General features: G+C 42.3%; 2 protein-coding genes across 6 annotated transcripts; both read right to left on the reverse strand.

Moving 5' to 3' along the window:
• Nucleotides 1-490: 490 nt before the first annotated feature.
• LOC110484625 (caspase-8) lies at nt 491-5,463 on the reverse strand. Of its 2 annotated transcripts, XM_085584586.1 has the most exons (8): nt 5,137-5,463; nt 4,805-4,910; nt 3,540-3,675; nt 3,335-3,450; nt 3,145-3,237; nt 2,713-2,851; nt 1,343-1,844; nt 491-1,052 (listed from the first exon to the last, which is right to left on the reverse strand). In XM_085584586.1, exons 1-8 carry the CDS (start codon nt 5,442-5,444, stop codon nt 917-919), a joined length of 1,536 nt encoding a protein of 511 aa, XP_085440712.1. In that variant the 5' UTR covers nt 5,445-5,463; the 3' UTR covers nt 491-916. The 2 variants fall into 2 exon arrangements, with proteins under 2 accessions (XP_085440712.1, XP_021411142.4); XM_021555467.4 differs by lacking the exon at nt 3,145-3,237.
• A 2,926-nt stretch (nt 5,464-8,389) lies between these two features.
• LOC110484576 (caspase-8) lies at nt 8,390-19,678 on the reverse strand. Of its 4 annotated transcripts, none has more exons than XM_085584593.1 (8): nt 19,175-19,678; nt 15,244-15,573; nt 14,937-15,042; nt 13,772-13,908; nt 12,231-12,315; nt 11,465-11,576; nt 9,943-10,432; nt 8,390-9,234 (listed from the first exon to the last, which is right to left on the reverse strand). In XM_085584593.1, the coding sequence occupies exons 2-8, from the start codon at nt 15,552-15,554 to the stop codon at nt 9,102-9,104; spliced, it is 1,374 nt and encodes a 457-aa protein (XP_085440719.1). In that variant the 5' UTR covers nt 15,555-15,573; nt 19,175-19,678; the 3' UTR covers nt 8,390-9,101. The 4 variants fall into 4 exon arrangements, with proteins under 4 accessions (XP_085440719.1, XP_021411019.3, XP_031361235.3 ...); XM_021555344.3 differs by having other exon boundaries at nt 12,231-12,319; nt 13,770-13,908; nt 19,175-19,675; XM_031505375.3 differs by lacking the exon at nt 19,175-19,678 and adding an exon at nt 18,950-19,163 and having other exon boundaries at nt 12,231-12,319; nt 13,770-13,908.
• Nucleotides 19,679-20,788: the final 1,110 nt, after the last annotated feature.

The raw sequence follows: 20,788 nt of genomic DNA on the forward strand, positions 1-20,788 counted from the left end.
GCTTTGGAGTTTTTTCCTCCCCTCTTTTACAACAGCTGGTGTGTTCCTCTAGCATTAGTGTTAGCACTGCACTGTTGGCTAAGACCACCACGGTTGTTTTTTCATCTCAGTAGCTGATGTTATGTGAGCCCTACAGATTTGTGACAAATGGGAGATCTGTGTGCATGCTCACCATAGGAAGCAATATAAAATGTTTTAAGGAGCTGGGTACTTACCTAATGACTTTTTCTGTGCTTAGTTCTAAGACTCAAAGCTCAGCAAGGTAAGTGAACACAGGGTAACTGACATCGTCAACCATGAAGCTGTACCAGAGCAACTGATTTTTGCTGTCGAGACCACGTAGAGGATATGCTGAAATCCAAGTCACAGACACATCCTGCTGAGGATACCAGACTACAAATGCTTAACTTGATCTTGAAGTGTATCAAGCCGCTAAGAATTCTAAGTCGTGGCGACAAGCAACAAAACACACTGATGTGAGCTGATGATATCCTATAAAATTTACAGCACTCCTCTCTTTATTGTGTAAAGGTTAGGCAAAGAGTACACAAAGCTTTATAATGGTTGTCTTCTAAAAGTTGCCTTGTAAAGATACCTTATGAAAGCAATAGCAATGTGGTACAGATAAGTGGACATCAAGTGTATTTTAGCCAGCAAACCACTGAGATCAGCTAAATAAATCAGAGATGAATCAGAGACCAGCTCAGAGACGCTCTCAAGTATAAAGTGTTAATACAAATTAATGTGTTAATAACAAATTTCTTAAGGCTTGTTCTCCTCAATTTATTTTCAGTAAAAAATATCTGCCCTTGTGCTAAGAACAGGCACTGAGTCTGTTGTGTTTGACTGAATTCTGAGCTGAAACCAGGCAATTCCAGGCTGCAGCAGCTCTCTCTGCCATGCAGTTCTCTCCCATTTAGTTGACAGGAAAGATGAGCCTCTTCCTCAGCGTGAAACTGGGCTGCGGCATCTGCTTATTTGCATCTCGCTCACAAGTTTTTCTGCTCACTTCTTGATTTACTGCTGTCAGGATGGAGAGAACATCTTCCCCTCTGCAAAGACACGAGTACAGCTTGTATTGGCAGTTAACATCAGCAAAATAACATTCTTGCTATCTTGATATACACCAGTGCTAACGGCTCCTGTTTTTAATAGGCTTCAGAACACTTCCCTAAGTTGCTTTGAACAGTTTGCATGGTGCTGCTCTGTCTTTCATCATTGTTTCAACTCTGAGCAAGTATTCCCCCTGCATACCATCTACCTCTGCATCTAAATCAAATTTCTGTCATCCAGAAGGAAAATTCAGGTGTTACCAAAAATAAGCCTATGGAAACATATGTACCGAGGACAGCTGTACTCCAAGTGCTGGCACAGTGCCTGTATGTACCAGGTTCCCTCCTTGGGACTTCTGTAGGAGACGTAATCCTGCAGCGTGGCCATGCCCAGGAGGAAGTCGGCCTCTGCAGGGATGCAGTCAAGCTGAAACCTCGCATCTCGCTCTACAGAACAATCTTTCTCTACAGAATCTGTTTCGATGGCCACACCTTTATGGAAAGCTTCACCTTGGCAGGCCTGAATAAAAAAAACTTTTGGTTTTCCAGCAAGTGAAATGCAATTCTGTGCAGTGAAGGAAGTGGTCAGTTCCCTAATAGGTACTTCCTGCCCATCAACACCATATATAATGCCTTTTTTCCCATGAGACAGGATACAGCAAACAAAACAGTCTTTGTCCTCGTGGTCTGCACTCTGGAAGATGTTCACAGTCTCACGGATTTCTTCTGCAGTGAGGTCTCTATATTCTTCTACTCTAAAATGAAGCTTGCTAAAGACATTCCTCAGAGCCGCTAGAAAACAAAGAGAAGGAAAATATGAGACATTTCATTGTATGAAAGTTGGACTCTGCAACATGACCACATCCACACAGCTGTCACTGCAGGCCCCCAGCTGGGTAATAATTAGCATTGACTCCATGATTGAAGAAGGCTGATCAATTGCTTTATTATATCATCCTATACTATATTATACTATATTTAGTAAGAAACTCAGTAACCCTTACAGCCAATCCAATACGGCTTTGACCTAATTGGTCCATCTATCCAAACCATCCAGTGTCCAATTAAGAAATCACCCTTTGGTAAACAAATCCCCATGACACATTCCACATGCTCACAACAGCAGGTGCAACAAGTGGACATAAGAATTGTTTCTCATTATTTTCTCTGATTTTCTCACAGCCTTTCCCAGGAAAATGCCTGGGAAAGTCTGTGCCTCCTCTCTGTGGCCAGAAAGCTGCTGCCACACATAGCTACGTTCCTGGACTGAAACTATTCTAGTAGTCTAATCACTAATCATATCTCTACTGCATTCCCTTAACTGTCATTAAAAGATTTCCTTGCATATTTCTGCATATTTTAGAATTAGTGTGAGTAAGGCTGATGCAAACCTAGCCTAGCTTGTAAAGTCCAGGCTCAGGGTGCTGCTTAAGGTTTCAGTCACCTCGCTAAAACTGCAAAATGCAAGGGAATTTTTAAGTGTCAGGCACTAAAAACTCCATGAGTTGATCAGGACTTGTCAACACAGTCAACAGAGCCAACTGAGCCACTACAACAAAAGTAATCCTAGAAAGGGAAGACTGAAATTCAGACCTTTACAAAGAGAAACAAGATTTCTATTTTTAAAGATTCACAAACTCATCTTTAATGTTCACTGTACCTGCATCCACATCTGTCCCATTCCGATCCTTCAGGTGTTTGTGTTCCAGCACTCCTTCCCTAGCTTTTGCAAAATTATGATTATTCAGGATCAGGCACACTCCACGGGGTCGACTGGTCATTTTGTAAGCTTCAAGCAGCTGAAAAGAAAGACTCCTGGTGAAACTCGTGTGCTCTCCTCCAGGTGCTCCTTAGCTGTTGTGAGTGGCAGAGCAGGGTACAGAGCCAGCTGGCTTCCTCTCCAGGCAGCCCTCTCTCAACAGCTTTGCTCCCAGGGCCTGGCAGTGCCCTGCCCCAGGCAGTCTGTGCAGGACAGCACCCTGGTGGACGTCCAAAGTCAGGCTCAGCCCACACAAGATGCTCTGTTCGCTCATATCTCAGTACCAAGCCAACTGCCTAATTCCTGCTACCATAAACAAGTCTATCTTGCTACTCTTGCAGATGTTTCTGAAGTACAACACTGCAGCAGCTGTGCCTGTGACACAGCTTCAGAATAAAGGATGCAGAGTTGTGTATTTTTCTTTTCCTATTCAGTGCTTCTAACATTTGGTCTTTTCACTTCATAGAGGGGCGAGTTCTTCTAAGGCCAAATGATGATGTTTCTAAGAAGTAAACTAACTTACCTGGGAAGAGTCATTAAAACTGCCAAGAGGACCAGGTGCTGCAGATGACACCAGATGTCCCCCAGGGCATCCTGTGCTGCCCCTCTGTTCCTCTGTGATGAGCACCTCTTCTTGGCCTGCAAAGCATTCATGATCAGTCCTGTACAATACCTATGCATCACTTCAAGAACAACTAAGGGGAAGAGGCTGATTTGTTCTGTTTTACCGAACAGCTTTAGTCCATCTTCAATTCTGTTCCACAGGCTGATGTTAATTTTTTCACAGAGACTCTTCAGCATACTTAGGTTGTCTTTCCCCAGAAGGCCCTTCTTCTCCATCTCAATGAGAATGTCAAGCATTGTCTGGGTAATCAGAAAGGCAGTTTGCTCTTAGAGCACCTCCATGCTGCCACTGGGAGTGAAGCTGCAGCATGTGCACCTAAAGCTTTAATGTAGTTGACAGCACATGTGATCCACAGAGTCAATCCAACTAACTGAGAGCTCATGTGAGACCTCAGCTGAGCCAGTTAATCTTAGCTCAACAAAACCTACAAGTACTGTTAAGTACCAACATCTTCTCAAAACATACTGATTTCCTTTCTGTAGCTCAGAGGTGCCATGATCTACTTAAGATCTAACCCAGGGCATTTAACAGGAATATGTAGCAGTATTTTTTAATTACTGCTTTCATTCATCTTTCAGTGGCTATTGTGCACTCAGATGAAACAGCAGAATCACTTAAGCACTGGCAAAAAGGTTTTTCTGTCCCTCGGGGCCCTTTTGCTTCAGAGCAATTTCTACACCTTCATGTGAGGTGTAGAGATTGCTCTGATGCAAAAGGGGACCCAACAGACAGAAACTCATCAGTAAGTGGCAAAGCATAGTGGTCACCCCAAGAATTTACTAGAACAGCTCTTGCAGTCTCCCTTCTAAGAAAAGAAGAAAAATCCTCAAAACTTTTATTAGACAGAACAAAGTACCAAGGAGTCAGGACTGCAGGCTGGGACAGCATAAAAGCACTGGATCTCCTGCAAGACTACTTGTAAATTCCAACTCATTTGACTTAGCCTTGAGAAGAATCTGCTGCTTGTATCTGTATTTCCTGCATTTAAAAAAAAAAAATAATACTCACAGTGGATCACTTTCTGTATTTGATAATGACTGAGAAAGAAGGAAAAAAAAAGTCTATTGGGCAAGATAAGTGAACATGTTCATCAGTTTTTCATTGATTAAGGCCACTGAGTGCCCTGTGTTGCTTGGATATTATGGCCTGGCACTGCTGGCACAGCTGGTTGTGACACTGCTGCAAAAACTGTGCCCGACAACAGCACAAACAAGTCCCATATGCACCCAGGGGCACCCCTTTTCTTGTGGTGTTTCCATCATGAGAGTGACAACATAAAGAAGAGTGAAGCTCATTCACCCATGAGCAACCCAATTGCCTCTATGGATTATAGTAATAATTTTTAAAAAGTATTAAACAGATATTTACAGTCTCACGGGTTAGCTTGCTTTTTGGCAATTCGTTGACCAAAAGTAACTTGAAAGACATCAGCTCATCTTCAGTGACATCTTCAAACAGCTGAAAGAGCAAGTATCTAGAAAAAGAAGTGGAGGACGTTGTTTCATCGTGTTTCAAGACGCACCGCTCCTCTTGTCTACTGTCCCCCCCAGCACACATTCCCTTTTTTCCCGTTTTAGAGGGAGGCCACAAGGCCCAGGACCGCCTGAAGTCCAACCCTTCAGCCCGGTGGCGGCCGGCTGTCCCGGACAGACCGGCGGGCAGCCGGGCCAGCCCAGCCCAGCCCAGCCCGGCGGCCTCACCTGAAGGGCGGCACCCGCGCCCCGCCCGGCGCCCGCAGCTCCCGCTCCACCTGCTCCCGGCTGGAGCCCAGGTGCGCAACCAGGAGGTCGATCCGCCCGATGTGGTAGAGCAGCTCCCTGAGGAAGGCCAGGTTCCCCGCCTCCAGCAAGCAGCTCTCCTGCAGCGCTTCGAACAAGTCGTACGGGCTCCGCACGGCCTCCAGCTTCCTCCCGAGGAGGTGGTCCCGGCTGAGGAACTTGAGCGCCGCCAGCTCGGCCCGGTCCAGCTCGTCGCTGACGGCCAGCAGCAGCCCCCGCGGCAGCTCCATGGCCGGGCCGCAGCGGCGCAGCTCGGCGGGCGGGGCGCGACCCGGGGCGGCGCTTCCCGCCATTTAAACTTCCGGAGCGAAAACCCCGCACTTCCTTGGGGGAGCGGCGTGTTTCGGCCGTGTCTGTTCGGGATTCCGCCCGTTCCTGAGCAAACCGAACCAGTGCGGATGCAAAGCCTTCCCTCTGCCCGAGCTTTTCCTGCCGAGAGTCGCCTCTCGCTGGTTGCCAGGCCAAACCACTGCGGTTTTAATACAAGGAGACAGAAGCTTTTATAACATCACTGATTCGCCTTCCTCCTTGCGAGCCTTCTGGGCTGCTCTCCGATGAGGTAGCACGCTCCCTGCAGGTGTTCGGCCCCTGGCAGCCACCAGCCATGGAAAACGGCTCCCTTCCCGGCCGCCCCACATCTACTGAAGACAGTTCTACAACAGGAGCAGTCGCTGCGGCGTGGTGAAGGGCCCTGGGATGCTGCACCCCCTCCACCTTCTGGTGCAGCACCATGGCTAGATGGTATTTCACAACAGGAGGGGAGAGATTCTACCAACTGGAATTTCATCCTTCTGAAAATGAACCTGAACACCTTAATGTTTGCTTTGAGCCAGAGAGCAACCCTCGGCACATCCATACTGTCCAATATAAAACCATTGTTCTTGCTAAACACTGATTTGAAGCCAGCATACCTTTCTTTACCAAAAATCCAGTAAAAAACGCTTTAAGAATATATTACAAAGAAATCTGTACATTGTTATCCTGGAAGTGCCTTATCAATGTTCAAGATCCTATGCAAGATATTTGGTTACTATATGCATGGCAAATTGGGTCAAAGATGGAAGGAATCAAAAAAGCAAGGCACTTTTAACAGGTCATAAGCTGACCTCTCCTCAAGACATGTTAGAACAAGATCTTCCTATCTTGTTCTAAGGATGCATGTATCCATCTTTGCACTCATGTACCTAGACAAGTCAGGCCTAAACACAAAGTGGCTACAAATATAAGACTAATAGAACGGCCAAGATCAGGAGATGTGTCCAGGATAGCATTCCACCTAGCTAGGAATGTATGGTTGGCATCCACAAGAGCCAGCCACATTTGTGGCCTGGGGAGTTCCGGTGGCTGTCAATAACAGAACAGAGTGACAAGCAAAGGCACACTTACAGAAAGAACACTCAGAAATTAATGAATTCTGTAAAATCTCACTTATATTTCTTAGCATATTGCAAAGGAGTGATTGCAGATTAAACATGTCATTCTCTGTTCATCATTTGAAATATCTCTAGTTGAAAAGAGGCAGATTTGAAAAATTTCTCAGAGAATGTGCCCATGTTTTTTAGGGGTCAGAATAAAAAGGCTGAACACCCAACACTGCTGTTAAACTGAAAGAATAGGTAGCATATGTGAATGACTAGGCAAGGACTCATGCCCCTGGACAGCATTATTTCTTCTTTAGCTACCAGTCCTCCCCAACTCTTATATATAAGTGTTTTCCTTTTCAAATAGCACCACTCTGATCTTGCCTGCTCTCAGTTTAAGTCTGCAGGACTTCAACTCACCAGCTTTTCTTTCCTACCAGACTTATGGCTCCACATTCTGGTGGCAGTGCTTCTGCTGCCTGAAAACAAAATAGAATCAAGTGCCAGGCTTTTGACTGGATTTGGCCTCCCAGCCATGAGCTGGGAGGAAAGAAAACACACAGTAAAAAACAAAGCTGAGGGCCTTCACAGAGAAAAGGTAATTGCCCTTCACTTGTCTAGCATGTACTAGAGAGAAAAGTCAGGAAATTGCAGAACCAACTTCCTTCTTACCATTAAGCCCTGTGGGTGGCACATAAATCCATGCAAAAACCCACCAGCCACACTTTGCTCAGAACTGCAAAACTCAAAGAAATGTGTTTTCTCCTTGCCTGATTGCTGCATGACTTACATATAAATGCACAGTATGGCTGTTCTGTGATTCTTTAAAGGATTTTGATGGCGTTTTCTCTTCCTCCTAGTAGGTTTTCATCCACAAGTGATCATGGTAAACTATGGAGGTAGCTGGAATTTATTAGGCAGAACAAAATACCAAATCAACTTAAATCACAGGAAGTGACTGATCAGCACCCTCTGTATAGCCCCGTGCCTGTCCTCCCTCCTCCAGTGGAGAACAGCTCAGAGGAGAAGGAGAAAATCCACACCGTCTCAGGGAAAAACAGATAATAAAGAAAGTCCAACTTACCTCAACACCAGAATTGGAGAGTGACCTTACTTTTAGAGGAGACATTTGCACCTGTGGATCATCAGGTACCCCAAGACAATTAACAAGGAATAATGTCTTCCTGAGCAAGCCAGACCACCATGGAAGGTGTGGATATGTGGCCCACCCCAACCCAACACAGAAGTATAAAACCTGGACAACTCATAAAACATTTAAGCTTTGAAAAGAACAATGGGCTTGAGCTGGCTTCTACCCATGTTCCACCATGACTGCGAATGTCCAGGGTCATGACAGATAGCATACCTATGTACGTGTCTTGCCCTACCAAATCAAAATTCTGTGTATTCCCAAAGATACAAAATTTGATATCCAAATTTGGTACATTTGATATCCAATTCCTTCTCATGTAAAATAGCTGAAATAACTTGGTGTGAGTGTATTGAACTCTGACATGGAAATATGAGAAACAAATGCTGCAGATGTGCAACTTCACTTCTACAGCAGCTGCCACCTTCCAGCAAGTTTCTCACAGAGGAAGCAGTTACTGAATGGCTCTACTGGCACCAGCTGCCATTATCATGACAGTCCTGAACTTATTCTTTCCTATGGTCTCTCTAGCTGCTGCCCCTCAGGGTGGCTGCCAACAAACAGTGCAACAAGAGCAAAATTACTTCTGTGCAGTAGAAGTGTTTGTCATGCTGACTGTCCCTCAGAAAGCTCATCCAAGAGAGGAACACACCACAAACTGAGGTGATATAAAAACCAAGAGAATTTATTCTAACAGAAACATGATTACAGAGTTCCTTCCAGTATTCCACAATCATTCAAAACACACTGTGCCCTGAGAGCTCTGAGAAATAGCAAAGTGAGAACATTCAATATTAAAAAAGTTACTCAGATGGGCTTATTATTCAAGTAAATGATTGACATAAAGCAAACAAAATATTTAGAAGAAAAGAACCAAACTAACATAATAATGGGGTTTTGGTCCTTCTGGAGTAGGATGTTATTTTCCATGAACATTTATATCTTCCAAAGACAGACAATGATTCACCTCTGGGTAAGGCAGTTACCCAGCTGCTTGGGAATGCATCTGGCTTTCTGAATTTGTTCTGTTTTTGCAGATTTTAGGACTTAACTCAGACACAAATGAGACCTCACTGACATTTCCAATAACTTTCACAGTACTACTTGAAAGTCCTTTTGCACTTGAAACCCAGACTGAACATATTCCACTGCTTCTGCAAGATAAAAACCCTGATGGTCTCTAGTTTCCTACAGCCTTACCCAACTGACACAGATCCAGGTGTTGGAAGACTGATTCAATATGGAAGTTGGAAAATTTAGGTCCTATGCCTCCTTAAAGGGCTGGGGCTACTCCAGACAGTTTCTCATGTAAATTCTCTTCCCTGTCAAAGCCCAGATGTCATTCGTAACCGCATGTATTCTTACTTGTCTGCTTTTCATTGTGGAACTTCAAAGATCAGTTTCTTCAGTAGTGTTGATGTTATCTTTGGCATCTGCTTAGATCCTCCTAATTCTTTTCTTGCCACTGCATTGTTCACTTCTGTCAGGATGGATGCGAGATCAAAGCGCCTTGAACAAAAATGAAGAGAGGTTACATTGAAACACATGGTACTTGCAGCTCGGCCAAGAAGGTGATGTGTGTTTGCCCCAATAAAGTGGTATCCCAGGGAAGGCTGGTATCTTCCTCACCCTATTGCCACTGAAATTGCACATTCCATTGAATAACCACAGAATTCAGTGCGTTTGGAGGAAATAAAAGCAACCTCCATGTAGCATTGCTCTGGCCACAGCCAGAAGAGGTCGCCAAGATGAAACAAACCTATACATTCTCCACCTCTTCTTCTGGACGCCATATTTTCTAAATGAAGTTTATGAGGGGGATAGGTGGGAGGCAACAATGAAAATTATGCCTGCACAACACCTGGGGGGTTTTGTCTTTGTAATCACTCAACAATTTCACCCCTAATCAGGTGTCACTGGAAGAAAAAAAAAATTATCAGTCAAAAATGTTAAAAAATGCACACACACTTGTTTGTGTGTAACATTGCAGCATTACAACATGGTTTTGGCACAAGAAAACCAGGGGAAGTCACTTATACTTTGGCTTATCTGTAGAAGACTAACAGTGCCCAATTTCAAAATAGATACTGTTCTCCACTGTCCTGAATGGGAAAAGCATTAATTGCACAAATGCAAACCACTGTGTTTCAGCACAACATGCTTAAGTATGCACATCTGCAAAACTCTAAATGTACAATAATTAGAAATAGTACTTACCGTGGGCAAAGCAACTTCATCTTCTCACAGAGGGATTGAATGTAAACACTGCCAGTCTCACAACTGCGGTAGGCCAAGCAGTCCTCCACTGTAGCCATGCCAATCAGAATATCAGCCTTATCAGGAATGGAAGTCAAAGGACTAGCATCCACCTCAAGCTGTCCAGAAGAGTCTGATTCTACTGCAACAGCCGGATGACGTTCAGAGCCTTGGCAAGCCTGGATGATAAACACCTTGGGTTTGCCAGCAAGAGAAGGACAATTAGTTCCAGTGAAGCAGGAGACTAAATCGTCAATGTTTACGCACTTATCATCAACACCTTTTATTTTGTATTTTTCACCATGGGAGAAAATGAAGCAAACAAAGCAGTCCATATTTCTATGATCTTTCTTGCTGTATTCTTTAACTGTCTCATATATTTTTTTTCCTTCTAGATCCATGTACTCAGCTGTCTCAAACTGAAGCCACGTAAAGACCCTCTTCACAGCCTCTGGAGGAAAAAATCATAAGGAACATAAACAGTGACAAGGAAGATGCTGAAACATCAGTGTCTGTGTAGTAGATCAGATACTAGCAGAAGTGTTCAGATCCTACCAGTAAAATCACCTGACTGCCTCTTAGCCTGCCAGATCCTATTAGAAAAACCCAAATGCCTAATTTGCCTAATTTTTTTTTTTTTTTTAACACAACTGGGTTAAGTATCATGCTGTCTAAAACAAAAACAGGTTTCAGATTCTATGTTGTATTGGTACAAATTAGTGAAGCTTACTGTGTTAAACCAAGCTTTGACTATGCATTGCATAGTAGTCTCAGATTCCTAAGAACAGCACTTGGCAAGTTAAAGTGCCACCTCTTCAGAATGACAAATTCTGCCACTCTTAAATGAAGTAGGACACTCATTGTGATGGGATGGTAGATGCAGCAAGAAGGGAATCAGAGTAACCTGCTCACAAATGCTATGAAGGCTTCTCAGTGGTGAGAAGTGGTAGCCTAATTTTTGTGTGGACAGAGAGGAACTAGCTAGTAAGAAAGCAGCTTGTAAATGGGCCAGATGGAGTTAAAATATCTGTGACATCTCCTTTCAGGAATCTGACTTTACTTTTTAACTTTTGTTTATCTTAAATATGATTGCAGAAATATAGGCTTTAAGGAAAGTTACAGAGCATTTATTTGAGCATTGAAGAGAATTTGAGGACTTAAAATATTTTTCCATGATAGGTAAGAACTGAAAACAATCAAAAATTGGAAATGTGTAATAATGATCACTTTTTCTCTAGTTGTACATACAACCAATTAAGAAAATGCCTTTTTCCTAGAACAAAAAGTAGATCCTTCTTTAAGCCATCAGCTAAATGTTGGAAGTGACATATTTCCTATTGGCACAGTGACTGTCACTCCAGTTTCTGGAGGCCAAGGAGTATCATGGACATGATTCTTCTTCACAGCAAAAATTAGATAATTGTTTTTGAGAATTATCAGAGAAAAAAACCCAAACCAGTAATTTGATTTAAAAAGTACTTACCTCCATCTTGCAATGTTCCCTCTCTATTGTAATTTGGATTTTTAAAAATGTGGTTGTTAATAATTAAACAGTAACCATGGGGGTTATTTTTCATCTTATATAACATCCCATGCTGCAGAAACAAAAAAAAAAAACACAAACAAAAACCAACCAAAACAAGTAGGAAAGCAGAGCTAAGCATTCAAAAGAGAAATACACTATATACAGATTGCTGGTCCATCATTATCTAAGCACAAAAGAAAATCGCAAAGGCCAAGAAACAAGAAAGGAAAAGCCTAAGGATACAATTTAGCTACAGAGGAGAGGAATCTGCATTGTCTCCCTGAACCCCTCCTCCTCTCTCTCCGGTCAGGATATGACTTTAACATGGGAGAAAAGATCCAGAAAAATAAATTTGTATATGCATAGGAAATGTTCCTGCACCCCACCATTTCCTCTCAGGGTCCTTGTGAAATTCCAGTGAGGTAGGGGGTTCTGCTAGTCCCTTCACACCTGTCTAGGAGTATCCTGGCCAGGACTTTAATGTTCCAGTCTCCATTATCATTATGATTGGTTTCTTCACTCAACTGTTTGTTCATGTCTTGATTAAAAGGTTGCTGACATCCAGGTCCCCACAAAGAAGGCTCAGTCTTGTTTGGAAAACAGGAATTGTTCCAAGGCCTATTCCTCTATCTTGGCTGTTCCACCTACTTAGTGTTATGAATTTTTGCTCCCTCTCCCAGGAGATGGATAAATACTTTAAAGGTATACTTGAGGTATTTCTCACCTGTTTTGTTGCCTCCCCCTCTGCTCCTTGTTCCTCTGGATGTGCAGACACACACACAGGATAGCGGACTTCTTCCCTAGAATAATTTTCTAAGAAGGAGAAGATAAACAAAACATTTTAAAACCACAAGGATAAATCTTACACTCTGCATATTTCAACACTCAAAAAGCCAGAAGAGGGAGTGAGGTGGAGAGGGTTTTCCCACCAGTGAGACACCAGCATTTTGTAGAACTGGGCCAAGCTTAGCTTCAGTTTCACAGACTGCTGGTTGTGATAGAAGCCATGCAGGGCTTTGCTCCATTGCTCCTCTGCTCCTCTGCTCTTTTACTGGTAGCAAGATACAGATAATAAAAGGCTAAATGTGAGTAGTCATCCCAGGCAAGCCATTCGCCAGCCTCTCAACTGTGGGATATATAAATGAAAGAGGAGATCCACTTTTGTACAATAGTACTTTTGTACAAAATGCTGGTCCATTCACTTCTGAGGCTACTGTCCCTTCTCCAGAGAACTTTACTGTGTGAGTGGATGCAAGGATGCAAAATACCAGCATAATGAAAGAGCTCCTCAGAGCACTTATTTCAATACAACTTTCTGAAAAAAAAGTTAAGAAATCATCAAATCCATGACTCTTAACGAAGGAAACAAAATCACAGTACTCATTTTACAAATTACAAAAATGTTTAAATGAAATTTAATTGTCAGGGCAACAAGCTCTACACAACATTCTTTTTTCCTACTTACCAAGAGGACAAAATAATAACAATACTACTAGAAAGCCATTCTCCAACACAGGACTTGCTTGGCAATAGCCTCCCTTGACAATTATCTTCTGTTCTTTAGAGACACCAGCAGAGGACAGCAGCACAAAAACTGCTAGGCAGGGAGAACTATTTGGTAGCTCTGCAGGGTACTGCATGGACTGTTTAAATGTATCTGAGGGAACTCATGGCCTGAGTTGTTCAGGAGGAAGTTGTTATTGACTGAGACATCCTGTTTCCCAAAGGAACACCCGGCTGTGCTGCTGTGCTGCCAGAAAGCACCACCTCAGCTGCAACAGCCGGCATATAATGAAGTCCTTAAAATTTCTCAGCTGATTACAGAAAGTTACACTTTAGCCAAATGACTGGTTTTCAGGGCCTTCCCTTTGACTAAGAGCAAGGGGCCTGGCTAAGAGAAGATAGTGCTGACATCTTGTAACACAAGTTTGTCACTTCCTGTCTCTTGCAGTGACTTGGACGTTATACTGGTCCAAAACCAGCACCACACTTTTTCCCAAACAGATAAATTGCATTTAAGACAAAGAGAAGGCAGAAGAAGGCCACTTACAAGAGACAGAACATAATTCAAGGATAGATACAAGAATCCATGATGGGAAGTAGCAGAAAACTTCAGAAGTCAGACTTCTCCAGAGCTGTTCTGCCTGTCCTAGGGTACCATAAGGTCTCTCCCTTATCACTGGACTTCTAAGCTGCCAAGGATGAAGCCAAAAAAAACCACAAAAGACCCAGATCTGTTCTTAAACAGCTTAAATAAATTTACCTTTTTCTTTTTCTTCATAGGCATCAATTTTTTTCTTTATGTCAGCTCTAAATCTCTTTAATATATCTTTCAGCATTGTCATGTTATCTTCTTTAATTATCCCTTTTAATTCCATTTCCAGAAAGACCTGCAACATTGACTGGTAAAACAAAAACACATAACCCAAACTCATCCAGTGACCTTTGATAACCGCAGAATCAGGCAGCTCTGCAACAGGGCAGAAGACAACATCCTCATTCCCAGAGACTGACCACCTAAAGACTTATTACTTTTTCCTCCAAAACTCATTAAAGCAAGGGTCAAGATGCAATGCAACTGAATAAACCCATCATCACTAAGGTTAAACCAGGACAATTAGAAATTGCCTATAACTAGGCTATCCTGCTTTGTTTCAGCAGTACAAAGCACTGATGAGGATAATATAACATCCTGTAGTGCATTTCTGTTTTGATGAAGTGCAGCTAAGTCCTTTAGCTATGCCATTTTCCATATTCTGTCACAGAAAAGCTGTTCAGCACTAATTTTGTTTATTAAAGCTCAATTGTCCACCAAGTTGGAGATAAATCAGCTAATTTTCCTCTATGTGCCACAATACAAATAGGACTTTTAAGGAAGGTTCTTAATAATATTAAGCATTTTTATAACACAGCTCATTACAAATATTAAACTAGCTCACCCAACCTCTTAATACTTTTGGGGGAAAGTTAACAATATGTTGTTACTCCAAATTATAATAAAGAAGAAAATTTACCCTTGACACACAAAAAATTATGGTTCAACTCACATTAAAACTCAATTTTCTGTCTCCAAAATATTGTTTTCCTTTAGCAAACATCACTCTTCTTAGGTATAGCTTATGTCTTATAAAGACATTTGTCTTATAAATGCCAAGCAAAGATTTAAGGAAGAGTGTGATGGATTTTACAAGAAAATAAGATTAAAGAGACAGGTCGTGGAGAGAAAATAGAATCAGGAGAGCAAAAAAGGCAAAGATACAATGAAAAAAAAAAGATCCATTCTTTCACACAGCAGCTATTAGTTAACATCAAAATTCTTTCAAACTAGATTTTCATGACAGCAGACTGCTTTGTCTTTCCTCCCTTCTTACAAGAACTAGAGGACTCTGAACTAGCCTTGCAAAAAACTTCTCAAGACCACTTTTCATACAGCATTTTCCTGGAGCTTGTTTTTTGGTAATTGTTTTTGGAGCAGGAACTTCACACTTCTGACATCTTCTGAAGTCAAGTCTTCTGCAATTCCATACAGCAGTTGCCTGACAATAAACAATAGAGAGACCTTCAAGAAAGAAGTAAACACCTCAATTAAACATTTGAACTGCAAAATTTAAAACTCACAATGGCAGGAATTCACGTGTAATAAACACATGTATGCTGGGATATTCACAAGACAACAGTGCAGACAGAAAAGAGAATTGGCACCGAACTGTTAACACTGGGCATGCTCCTGTGTTTACCTGTAAGCTGACACCTGTGCCCTGCCCGGGAGCTGCAGCTCTCTCTCCATCTCCTCGCGGCTGCAGCCCAGGGGGGTAGCCAGGAGGTCGATCCGATGGATCCGGTAGAGCAGCTCCTTCAGGAAGAACAGGTTCCCTGCCCCGATCATGTCTTTCTCCTGCAGCACTTCAAAGAAGGCCTTGGGCTCATGGATGGCTTCCAACTTCCTCCTGGGGACATGGTCCAGGCTGAGGAATTTAAGAGCTGACAGTTCCTCTGTCACCAAAGCCTCAGAAACTTCAAAAAGCAGTTTGCGGAAATCTGTACTCATTTCACATCAGGATTTGGATCTAAACACAAACAGCAGTTGATTTCATTTGTCAGTAAGACTAGTGCAACAACATGATTTATATAAGAGGTATCACATCGTGTAGAATAGCCCAAAATACATACATGCAATCAGAAGTATTTAAATAGAGAGAGGCTGTCTTGCTATCATAGCTTTGATGCTTAACTCCTTCAGTTTTCTGGACTTAACAAAGGATATGTAACCTCTCACTACTAAGTGACATTAGGAGAGAAAGTGATAGATTATTCTTGCTTCCTATGGTGTGTCTAGACAGTGGGAAGTATCAACGTACAGGATGTACAACCCTGGCAGGCAGCTGCTTGTTTTCTTTGAGTTTGGGTTTTTTTGAAGTTTGATACCATTTGGGAGAAATAGCTACTTGCCAGTCTGAAATATAGACTGTGTAATAAATAAGACTGCCAATTTTTACACCATAACAGGACTGAGAGTCCACATGAGTATAGCTACTCTAAGCTATCTGGCTTCTCCTTTCTTTTTATACTGCTTCTGGCCAGCATACCCAAAGCACCTCCTCCTGTTTTGGTTTATCTGTATCAAGTAAAATTCAGTTCCCAGCTCTCAAATAATTTATAACATTAAAAGCAAATATAGATCATGTCAACCCTCTTAAAAAGGCCAGAAGAATTCTTATCAAACTATCTCTGTTTCACTGAGCATGGAATACCACCTCCCTTCTTCTCTACTTTCTCCATCAGCTTTAGAAATATTTAACTAGGCTTACAGATTCAATTTTTGAGCACAAAGGGAAGTTAGAAAATACCAAGCCTTCCAGCTATCCCCCCTGACACTTAAGGGACCTGCCTCCACTGATGTGACAACCCATGGGCATGTTGGTGTCTGTTATAAACTCTTGTCAAACTGAACAAAGACACCGGACGTGGCAGGAGCTCTCATTGTTTGACTGTACATTTTCTTAACTGCGGCAACCAGCCCAATATTTAAACTCAAAAGGTATTGTTTAACCTGCCCTTAAATTTATACAATACACTCTCACAAGAGGGGAGGCTAACAAGCCCTCAATTTTGAACAGTACACTTCACAACTCCCAGAACAAACTCCTCAAAAGGTGCTGGCTCCCGAGCCACAAAAATCTCCACAAAAAAACTTCAGGATGGAATATGGGGTAAAATATTCTAACTCTGCGAGCCAAGAAAGATAAGAGAGCAAAGGAGATCTCAGTCCCTAGATTCTGTGTGGATGCTGCCACATGGATAGTCTGGAGATGGAGAGAGAGCAGAGAGGGCATAAAGGGGGGTGGGGGCGTGTGCCCAACCTGCCCGACCTGTGTCCTGCTGGGGTTCCCCGGTGCGTGCCCGTTATCTAAAGGAGCCTCGCGTGTTCTGCTGGCGTGTGCACAGCCAGCCTTTTCCCTGAAGTGAGGCGGGCTGCGGGATGGAGCACGAGTCACAGGGTGGAGCAGGAAGTCGGCTCAGCACGGCGCTGCCCCACTGCCTCAGGACGTTCTCCCTTGATCACACCTCTCCTTAGCAATGCGCAGAATGCTGGAGACAAATCAGTCTACAGCTGGCACTTAAAGGACCTGTCTTCACTTCCTACTAGTTAGAGACCCGTTTGCCACTTGACTTTCTCTGCCCTAGGTGTCAGACACCTGGGAATCTCTGAAGAAAAACTATATAAACGCATTCAGAAGAGGTCTCTTGTCTTATAAACACTGGCAGTGGGAGACAGAAAAGTCGACGATGAAAAAAGAGACGTTCCAACTCCTACACTACTGGAATACTGCAATCCATTTTACTTATTGCTCCTGCAAATGTTTCAATAAAAAGGTAGCCAAGCTGGAATCTAGAAATAATAATTAGTAGACAATTGTATTCTGCTCTCCTCCAAGGACCACTCTACAGCAAAGGAGCTTTTTGTGGCATGCCCTTGCTCAGCATTGTGTGGGTTAGCAAGAGTGAATGTACAACCGAATCTAGTAAATGTACAACTGAATCTTAAACCTTTGCATTTCAACTTAACTGATAAAACAGTGAAACACATGACACAGCACAAACAATTTGTGTTCTGCCCCAAAATACTGTTTTCTTTAAATCCACTCAGACCAAATCAGCCCATATAAACTAGTAGTATCTGAATGTACTTAACCTCAATGACTACCTGATTTTATATTTCTATAACCACACAGGAAAGAATATTTTTCTTGGTAGGTAGTTATGAAGTTATCTTCTTTCTCACATAAATCATGCCTTTCATTTAAGATACAAGAGATACTGCTTATAGAAGCAATTCTTTCTTGTAAAGAGAATTTTCATTTTATTTCTCAAAGGCTCTAAGTTTCAAACCCATCAAATAATTGCAGTTAGAAGAGATGTGCTACCTATATGTTACATTTAAACATGTCTGTAATTACAGGGAGCACAATTAAGACAATATTTAACCGCCACTGTCTTTTTCTCACAGTTTGCTAACTTAAAGACACAACTGATATGAGTAAAAATACTATTAATTGCAGTAGTAATTTTAAATCACTTACATGGGAGAACAACTCTGAAGAACGTGAGACAGCCAGTTTCTAAAGTTCCAGGAAAGGTCTGCCTTTTTTACAATACAGTATTGTCACAGACTTCCAAGAAATATGTTACAATGGAATAAAATGCTAACAAAGCAGGAGATCCCTACTTCAGCTACTTCCATTTTCAGAGAACTGATTATTACAGAACTTGTGAGAAAAAAATGGTAAACAAGCCATGAAGTAATCAGGTTTTGCTCTGGAGCATACCTAGTGCTTTCTAGCATAGAGCACAGCTCAAGCACTTTTGCTTTCATACACAAATTCTAATTAAAAAACAGTGAGAGAAGGCCAAATCTACATATTTTCATTTAAAATATCTCAGTCCCATTGCCCTGCTGTGTCACCAGATCTGCCATGACTTACCCCCTTTCTCTGAAGTCCCTCGCCAACTCACCCCAGTTTATTTTTAACAGGAAGATATTTTTTAAATTTATAAAAAAGCCAACTATTAGCACCAAATTCCATAGCAGCACTCAGTAAACCCAGGGAAATCAACAACTGAACATTATTCTGAAATTATTTATGTAATATACTTCCCCATTTAGAGGAGAATTTGAACATAATTAACTTCTTACATATTTGTTCTCTTTAAAGTAAAGGACTTAGCCTTCAATGGAAAGGTTCCCGGCATGCAAGTCGCTGGCATTTTCCACGCAGGAGGAAATAAAACAGCACTCAGAATGGCTACCAGACTCTCAGCAGACCCTCATGGCAGCATTATGAAGAGAATTAGAGTGCTGACATTTGTTAAAATTTTGCAATGAAAACAGTCATTCATGGATTTCAACCTATCTATCTTTACAAACTCAAAACTATATCATACCTGTTGATAGATAGAATGAGGCATACAAATTCCTTCCAAAAGGCACACTCTAGTAACAGATCAGAAAACCTTGTTTCACTGGAAGGAATCGCACTATCATCCAAAGGGCGGGAACAGCACAGAGGAACACCACAAGGACTCTTTCATCTTCAGGTCCAAAATGTTTGTCTCCACGTCATTCCAAGTCTCAGCATCTTTCCCTCTTTAATTTCTTCTGTGTCTTACCTGAACCAAGACTTCCGTTGCAGTCTGAAAGAGCCACCGTGCCGTGATATGCACTATGACAAAATAACAATGGCTTCTCCTCTCAATCAGCAGTTTGAAGGTCCACCCCTTTGGCACTATTAGTTTCACTTTTGATTTCTTCCTCTCTCACCCTTCCTGGAAATGTTACTCTTAAATTATTTTCCTCATTTCCCTCGGCTCCCCTGCTCCCTGGTTTCCTCCAGAGCCGTCCCATAGAAAGAGTGATCTTGAGGAAGAAAAACTGCTGCAGCTCCTGCCAGGTCAGCAACTGTAGCGACTGTCGCCTGCATTGGCACAAGGCGGGACACAGCTCTTGCACAACAATGACACGAGGGACAGGATACCATTACCACTTTAATGACCTTGCCAAGATAGCAACTTCCCTAGAAGACTTTTTACGCTACTTCCACTTGAATCTTTCTATCCAGGGGCTGCACAAGACCCAACCCTTCCTTAATTCTGTAGGTGGAGAGTGCACACATGCGTGGGTCTCTATGCTACCAGTAAGCCTCAACAGCAACCAACCACGTTTGTTTGTTTGTGTTGTGACCAGTTTCTTTCTGGCACAGCTCTGTATCACTGCAGTCACAGGAAAGGTGTACAGTGTGGACAACAAGGACTGATGAATACCTGACTTGCACAGTTTCAAACTCCCATCTCATAACACGCTGCAGGAGATCACACAGAAATGCCAAAGTGGCTGGATGGCAGCTGCAGCTCCAGTTCCAGCTTGCCCTACTTTGGGCTGGTGCTGACAAGTACCACTGCATACACCCAGGGATTACACTATGCAGCCACATAAGCACAGCCCTTGACACACAAAAAGTGAAATACTCACTAAATAGTCCAAATCAGGGTAGTTTAAACTTTGCTTAAACAAATTTCTTATGAGCAAGGGAGACTTTACCAGTCTTTCCCACTTCACAAGGGTGGATCCCCCCCCGCCCCGGAACTCAAGGCTTAGTAAGATTACACTCTTCTGATTGCCCTTACCTGCTTATGATTTCACTGGAGATTACACAGCGATTACACAGGCAGAAGTTTCTACAGAAAAAGCAAGAGAGCATGATGACATTCCTTGTCTACCAAACCAAAAATGAAAACAAGATCCCACAAAACAAAGTCAATTTACTCCAGACTGATAAAAATTTATTTGTTTCCTAAACACACAAAATGAGTGCATCAGGTCTGAACAATAACTGCAAGCCAGAAACATCACAGTTCCATCCCAATGCTGTATATTCCCCTAAGGACAAAACATTTTTCTTATCTGTGGCATAAATGTGACTTCAAGTGTGGCAGCCACTCTAATTCAAAAGACTTAAAATGCAACAGGTATTAAAATGCAATACCACTTCATTATCATAAAGGGACCATCATATTTTGGAAAACTGGCTGCATTTCAATGCTCTGTATGATGCAAAACTCCCCTCCTGAAAATAGTGCAAGCTAGAAATTGCACCCAATAGCACGAGACAGTACTCTTTCCTATCTTCACCTGAAGGTATTGCTAATCATGTAACAATGAATATTTTGATGAAGTTAGTGAAAAATGCTAATCACTTGGTTTTTAACATTTTAAAAGTTTAATAA

This window comes from Lonchura striata, chromosome 7 (assembly GCF_050655825.1).
Source record: "Lonchura striata isolate lonStrDom1 chromosome 7, ASM5065582v1, whole genome shotgun sequence".
In the NCBI taxonomy this organism is placed as follows: Eukaryota; Metazoa; Chordata; class Aves; order Passeriformes; family Estrildidae; genus Lonchura; species Lonchura striata.

Bases quoted from the DNA above. Each gene is read 5' to 3' on its own strand.
- LOC110484625 (XM_085584586.1), bottom strand. From the start codon at position 5,444: ATGGAGCTGCCGCGGGGGCTGCTGCTGGCCGTCAGCGACGAGCTGGAC. The intron at 4,911-5,136 runs GTGAGGCCGCCG...TTCTTTTTCTAG, and splicing joins GCGCGGGTGCCGCCCTTCAG to ATACTTGCTCTTTCAGCTGT. The intron at 3,676-4,804 runs GTAAATATCTGT...CTGATTACCCAG, and splicing joins GCAAGCTAACCCGTGAGACT to ACAATGCTTGACATTCTCAT.
- LOC110484576 (XM_021555344.3), bottom strand. From the start codon at position 15,554: ATGAGTACAGATTTCCGCAAACTGCTTTTTGAAGTTTCTGAGGCTTTG. The intron at 13,909-14,936 runs GTATGAAAAGTG...TTGTTTTACCAG, and splicing joins ACAAGCTCCAGGAAAATGCT to TCAATGTTGCAGGTCTTTCT. The intron at 12,320-13,769 runs GTAAATTTATTT...TCTCCTTCTTAG, and splicing joins CTATGAAGAAAAAGAAAAAG to AAAATTATTCTAGGGAAGAA.